The sequence below is a fragment of the Asparagus officinalis genome, chromosome 1 (genome assembly GCF_001876935.1).
Source record: "Asparagus officinalis chromosome 1, Aspof.V1, whole genome shotgun sequence".
Classification (NCBI taxonomy): Eukaryota; Viridiplantae; Streptophyta; class Magnoliopsida; order Asparagales; family Asparagaceae; genus Asparagus; species Asparagus officinalis.
Window position 1 is genome coordinate 7,182,674 of NC_033794.1, and position 3,421 is coordinate 7,186,094.

General features: G+C 37.2%; 1 protein-coding gene across 1 annotated transcript; it reads right to left on the bottom strand.

The window, feature by feature from the left end:
• On the bottom strand, window positions 3-3,124 carry LOC109829971 (zinc finger BED domain-containing protein RICESLEEPER 1-like; the record flags this gene model as incomplete). Its single annotated transcript, XM_020397084.1, has 3 exons — window positions 3,014-3,124; window positions 252-2,221; window positions 3-88 (listed from the first exon to the last, which is right to left on the bottom strand). Coding segments are annotated over exons 2-3 (2,055 nt in total), but the record flags the coding sequence as incomplete, so codon positions are not given.

A 3,421-nucleotide genomic window follows, 5' to 3' on the forward strand; every position in this document is an offset into this window, starting at 1 on the left:
ATCATGCGCTCATCGACATCACTATCATATTTAGCAGCTACTGGAACAGTGGCAATATCATCTGCTGGTGCTGGCGGTTCTGCTTGAACTAGACAAGCACAATTAAACTTAGCAAACGATCTATAAAATGAAAACGAATTATATACAGTTCTACTTGAGCCACACAAGCGCAATTAAACTTATCAAACAATCTATGAAATGAAAAAGAATTATATATATGGTAACAGGTCATTTTTAGATGTTGGTTTTACCTTCAAATTCTTCTCTTAGCCAATCCTGTCCACAGATCAATCCTTGAACAGTCACTGGGTCCAGAGAACTATAATACTGATTAAGCACTCTATTTTCACCGTCTATTGAAACAATTGACACAGGAATTCCCAAAATATCACGAGCCATTATAGAAAGGACAGGATATTTTGCTGCATGAAATTTCCACCAAGCTAAAATGTTGAAATTGTCCTCAGAACCTTTGCATTGATAAACAGCTTCATCCAAATACAACTCCAAATCTGATATTTGCTGTTGACTTGATGAGGTCTCTTGTAGATACTGATCAAGTCCCCTACGTGCATCGAACAATGTGCGAGAAGAATTTTTTGATTCTGAACCAGTTTTAAGTTCAACACTACAACTGTTATTATTCTCATCATAGCAAAGAAATGCTTGGTTATTGGATATATTATTTGAACGCTCTGCATAGTGATCATGGAGCTTTCCTAAATACTGGCGGACCTTGTCAATCTTCTCATTGGCTTTACACTCATCATCATAAATATTATTGAAGAAATACTCGATTGACTTCATTTTGTATCGAGGATCAAGAATAGAAGAGATTGCCAAAAGAAGAACCGTTGACTCCCACTTCTTTTCAAAACTTTCAAGAATTTGAGTAGCCATCGTTGCAATAACAGGAAGGTTGCTCGCTTTCCAAGTTTTTATCAGCAGATGGATACCACATAAATCATTAAAATAAAGGTTTGACGTAGGAATCTTCGTCTCTGAGAATTTCTCTATCGCATGATAAAATACATAAAGGCACTCAGTGACAGCTTTAGCAAGATCCCACTCCTCTGAAGATAATGAACTCATGTGTTCACTGTCACACTCTGCCAAGCAAGTGAATGCAGCTTGGTATTCACACACAGTTTCAAGCATCAAGTATGTTGTGATCCAATTATTCTGATCATCACAAATCAACGGTTTCTGAGGGGCTCCAACCTTTCCTGCTGCAATCTGAAAAGCATCGAGCTTGGTTTGTGAAGACCTCACATGTTGCACAGTATCTCGCACTTTACTAACTATATCATTCACTAAACAAAGCACATCTTGTGCAATTGCATACATTACTGATGCAGCAGTCTGCACGTGAAAAAATTCGCCATTCAACGGGAAAAAACTCTTCAACAGCACAAACTCGCGAAGATCTTTAGCCACCACGTCACTCTCATTGCAATTATCCAAAATAACACTAAACAACTTCCCATATAGATTCCAATCGAGCAGTCTCTCTACAATAATCTTAGCAATATCTTCCCCTGAAATTGAAGTCTCAACATGCAAAAAGTTAAGAATCTTCCTCTTAAGCTTCCAATCATCATCAATATAGTGACAAGTTAAGCACACGTACTCCACATCCTCATTCGACCTCCACATATCGACACTGAGGCTAACCCTACAAGGAAGTTTCCCAAGAAATTCCCGCAATTTAACCTTTTCGCCCTCGTAAATATTCATGCAGTCCATCCTAACAACATCATCAGACATAAACGTAAACTGAGGCTGGAGATTCTTAACAAATGCCTTGAAACCAGCATGATGAATCATAGTAAAAGGAAAAGCATGCATCACAACCATCCGGGCAAAATCACGTCGGCTCAATTCTTGATCAAATGGAGAAATATCAGAAGCCCCGTCATTTGTGTCATCTTTCGAGCCAAATCTCCTAACAGTCAATTTTCTTCTCTTGCGAACTTTCGTGCTGGTGCAAGTCACAAGGTGGTTCTTTAAGTGGGTGGTGCCACTGCGGCTGCTAGCAGAAAACTGCTTCTTGCAATGGTTACAGATTGCGACATAATTCCCATCCGGTTTCCTTTCTTTGGCGAAATCGTTCCATACTAATGATCTCAATCTTCTTCTTGATGCCGGTTCATTACCAGCCATGTGGACTGCAATTTCATTGTGTGTACCGTTTGCATCCATCTCAACAGTTTCAGTCATGCTGTTATTAGAATAATTCAAGAAATATCCAAACTATTAATCAAATGAAAACAAATGAGATTTTTCTTTGCGCACAACAATTATAGCATGACCAGCATTAAATCCTATCAATCAATTGCAAACGATAAGTTTTTTAATTTATTTGTGCACACGACAATCTTAGCATGAGCTTATGATAAAACAACATTAACTCCTATCAATCAATTGCAAACAAGAAAAGATTTTTATCTGTGCACAACAATCTTAGCACGAGCTTAGGATAAAACAACATTAAATCCTATCAATCAATTGCAAACAAGAAGAGCTTTTTATGTGTGCACAACAATCTTAGCATGAGCTTGTGATAAAGCAACATCAAATCTCATCAATCAACTGCAAACAAGAAGGGATTTTTATTTGTGCACAACAATTTTAGGATGACCTTGCGATAAATCAGCATTTTATCCGTATAAATCAATTGCGAACAAGAAAATATGTTTACGATAAATAGCCATTAAATCTTAGGGTTGTTCTGTCCAATTTTACAATGGACCTTAAACCCTATGATAGTGTCATCAAAGAACTGCCTAAACCCTAGAAGAAAATTGCAAACACCAAGAAAACTATCAATCAATTTCCAACAAGAAGAAATTTTTACATGATCTTATCACAAATCAGAGCTAAACCATATCAAAATTTTCTTAAACCCTAGGGTTTTATCAAGAATCGCGAAGCTGCTAAAACCCTAGAAGAAAGTCCGCAACATCGAATCTAGGGTTTTGAGAAGAAGGCGGGAGAGAGTTTGAAGGCTTACGTTGAGGACGGTGGAGGGAGGGAAGTTCGATATCGGATTCGAATATCGCTGGGCCCAATTCGCTAAGGGGATCCGCCGTCACCGGTTAAGGGTTTAGAGAGAGGAAGAGGATATAGGGTTCCTTGGGCTTACCCGATCCGACTCTCATTATATAGGATTTATTTACGCCATCCTTTATTAGTCGGTTTAGGATTGATCCAGAATTCCTTTTTGGTTTAAATTACTGAAAAGTACATCTTTTTTATTATTTAAGGTTTTGGCTAGTTTAGTTTAGTTTTTTTTCCTCTCTTTTTTTCCCTTATTTTTGAGAAATAAGTTATTCAAGTATTAATATGGTGCATTTATGTACTAGATTTTGGAACCTTAGACTTTAAAATAAATTTTTTAATTTATGTTGTATTTGAATAA